General features: G+C 45.3%; 1 protein-coding gene across 1 annotated transcript in view; it reads left to right on the plus strand.

Annotated features, from left to right (window-relative positions):
* Positions 1-3575, plus strand: part of mmp24 (matrix metallopeptidase 24) — a 55149-nt gene extending 51574 nt beyond the window's left edge. Inside the window, exon 10 of the mRNA XM_070959943.1 lies at positions 2501-3575. Coding sequence (XP_070816044.1) covers positions 2501-2865 — 365 coding nt within the window. The 3' untranslated portion in view covers positions 2866-3575. The remainder of the gene's footprint in view (positions 1-2500) is intronic.

The following is a 3575-nucleotide window of genomic DNA, read 5'->3' on the forward strand; positions in this document are numbered from 1 at the left end:
GTTCATGCCGTGGAGTTTTGTCAGATGTGAGGAATGACACAGTTATTGACTTGCTGTCGGGGACGTCCAGTCAAGGTTTTTTGGCCGTGATCAATCCGATCCAATATTTAGATTGAATGAGATGTCAGATATGTGTCTGACCCACTGATACTGAAGATCCTGGTTCCAAAATATTACCTTTATATGCTTAAATTTTGTCATCTGTTATGAATAAAAGTTTTAACTCGCCCAGTGCTGAAACTGGTCTGAGATCAGCTGATATTCACTAGAGGAGACGTCTCACTGTGCAGGAGCTGCTGGGACAGAAACACTCTGAACTGTGCCGTTACAGAGCTGAGACAGACAGACAGACAGACAGACAGACAGACAGACAGACAGACAGACAGACAGACACCAAGCAAGCTTAGTTTGGTTTAAGCTGCTAACTGAATTAGCATTAATTAGCGACAGGTAATACACCTGAATCAGCTCCGATAGCGACCTCAGGGATCTATCTGCTGCTCTTCGCTCGTGGTCATCTTTGATAACCTCAGAGCTGTACAGGTGTGTTTGTGCAGGAAGCTTCAAGTTGTTTGCAGTCATGTGACGTAAAATTCAGATGGAGGGCGGGAACTGAAAACCGCAGCGGACGAGATGGAGGACAGTTGTTACTGTGCTCGTTTACGTAAAATTACGAGAGAAAGGTACAAACAGAAAATCAGATCATATGTTGGATGTGACTCTTATGAAGAGGAGCGATTTTTCAGCTGCTACTGAGGCTGCAGATAAAACAACATCTGCTCATTCAGACGCTCTGCTCTAGAAAACAAATGAAAGCAGGAAGGAAGTTGTTTGGAGGCAAACAACTTCCTTGTCAGCGGTTGGGTGTGTGACCTCAGGATCACGGTACGTGCATTGTTTGATTTTTTTCAAGGGGGCATAGCTTTTATTGTCCTGTGGATTCACCGAGCAGCAAACTTTGAATGTTGACGTTTACGTTACGGTTGTTGATGAAACGCCACTAAAGACGTGGAACTGTTTACGCAGCTTTAACAAGTGTTGGTCATGTTGTTTGTAGCTGTCACTTTAAATCTGTCACCAAAGATTTACAACAATAGCTGATGTTACGCCATTTCCACCATTAGCCGACTCTGCTCCTCCCAACCGCAGACAGTCTCGTCACCCATGTGAAGAATAACTTTTGGTCCTCGATAAAAGCTTCTTGTGGTTTCTTGGTTTGATCGATCTGAGCAACCATAAACAACACAAAACATCTGCATTTTGAGAATTGCAGAGATTCACTTCCTGCCATCCCTCTGGAGCTCGCGCCATGACAGAGGAGTATGAAAACAACCTGTTGAAGCATGTTGAAGAATACGTAAACGCGATTGAATAAAAGGAGCCAAGAGAACATGTTGAGTGCAGAACTTACAGATCGTCTCGTGATGTAGTTGGTGGTCCTGAAGGAATACTGACCTGCCGACTAAAACACAGCCGACACGTCCGCACATCACATCAGCCTCTGTGAGACTGTGTTGTTGGTGAAGGTTCGTCCCTTCATGTTTCCTCCCCCTCCCTCCCATCTGTCTCACAGGCATTACATAATACCGCCTTCAATAAAAACAACCACTGCTGGGACTGAAATCCTGTAGCTGCCTGTAACCACTGTGTCACAATAGAAATGTTATTGCCTCTAATGAGATGCTGCACCACGGGGATCTACCGGAGCCGAGAGAGCGAGCTGACGACACTGACGGATGCTTCTCAGTTTCAGAGAAAGCTTTCCTTGAAGAGTGAAGGTTTGTCTCCTCAGAGCGAGCTGCTGAGGAAACACAGCTTCCCGGTACGGTCATGTGATGTTCAGCCTCTTTTCTCGTGTTGCTCCTTCACTGATGTAGCCACGAGGGATTTTTGTACATTGAACCGATTATTTTACGTCTCGTGTGAAGCTATGAGGGGTAGCACCACTGAATCTGTTTGGTTGTTAAGTTGATGCAGTGGATTTTAGGTGTTCAGGGTGGCTTGAAATCTGTTGTACAGTGTTTTTACTGGAGACTTTGGTGATGCATGTATGTGAATGGATGAGTGAGAGGTGGAGATTAGAGGTTGCTGCTGTCTGTTAAGGCACAAAAGTGCATCCATTTATCATTTATTTTGCTTTTCATATTACAATATGAACAAGGGTATTTCTCAAAGTCACAGAATTGCCCATGAAAACAACAAATCGATGTTCAGTGTAATGAACTGTGTTCCACAATGAAAGAAAAACCCATTTTCATGTATTTGTCATATGTTTTCAATACAGTCTTCTTGGAATTGTCTCTTTGGACAACAGGAATTTGTAAATCAACAACACAGTATGGTCAAATTGTCACAATACGATTCCCTGAAAGTCGTTTCAGCTTGATCAACCCACTGATTTCCCTTCTTTGTTCTCTTTCCTTTACCTCCACCTTTCTTTCCTCCCCCTCCTCCTCCTCCTCCTCCATGCCCCGTCACTTTTCAATCCTCCCCTCCTCAGACTACACGTACTTCTACAAGGGGAAGGAGTACTGGAAGTTCGACAACCAGAAGCTGACGGTGGAACCCGGATACCCCAAGTCCATCTTGCGCGACTGGATGGGCTGCGACCAGTCCGACATGGAGCGCTCCGGAAGCAAGGGTAACCGTGGTGACCGGCAGCTGCCTCTTGACGACGTGGACATCATGGTGACCATCAATGACGTGCCGACAACAGTCAACGCCATCGCCGTGGTGATCCCTTGCATTCTGTCGCTGTGCATCCTGGTGCTGGTCTACACGATTTTTCAGTTCAAAAACAAAGGAGTGCAGCAGAACACCATGACGCAGCACTACTACAAATACCCTGTCCAGGAGTGGGTATGACAGGCAACTCTCCTTTGAAGAGGTTGAAGTTCATGGATTGAAGGGGGTTGAGCAGTCGTCATGTCGTTAGCTAGCTCACCTTGGCTAACGGCCAAGAACACTAGCAAGAAACAATGCAAAGGCAATGCTGAAAGACGCTAATTGTGCTAGCTAGTGATGAAAGGGCGCTCACTGGGGATGAGCTGCGGGAGTAGATTTAGACATCGGCTGTGTGTGTGTGTGCGTGCGTGTGTGTGTGAGGGGGAGATTCGTGCCTGTCTTGTGACACAAGCTCTTCAGTGTACAACAGCAAGGATACTGATTTTATCTTTTCCCGTTCCTCACCGGTCTTAAAGCAAGCATGGCTGAGGACAACGAGAACAAAGACTCCAGGAGGATCGGATTGGCTAAGGACAGATAAGCAGCAGATGTTTCAGTCTTGCTCACCTGATTTGGCCACAACTTCTCCAGCGAAAGTGAAATTTGTCTAATGAGCGATACTGAACTTTGACAATTTCCTCTAGGACCTACAACACGACTCTTCTCAGTGAAAAGAAAAAGAGGATTTGGGGCAGAAACAATATGCTCCTAAAAACCAGACATCACCTCCAAGTTTGTTCTAACAGCAGCTTGTACACGTGAACTACTACAGAAGAAACTTAACAAAAAAAAAGAAAAGAAATGGTTTGAAGATATAAAACTTGAAGATAAAAATTAGGTAGAAAGGCCAT

This window comes from Chaetodon trifascialis, chromosome 3, assembly GCF_039877785.1.
Source record: "Chaetodon trifascialis isolate fChaTrf1 chromosome 3, fChaTrf1.hap1, whole genome shotgun sequence".
Lineage (NCBI taxonomy): Eukaryota > Metazoa > Chordata > Actinopteri > Chaetodontiformes > Chaetodontidae > Chaetodon > Chaetodon trifascialis.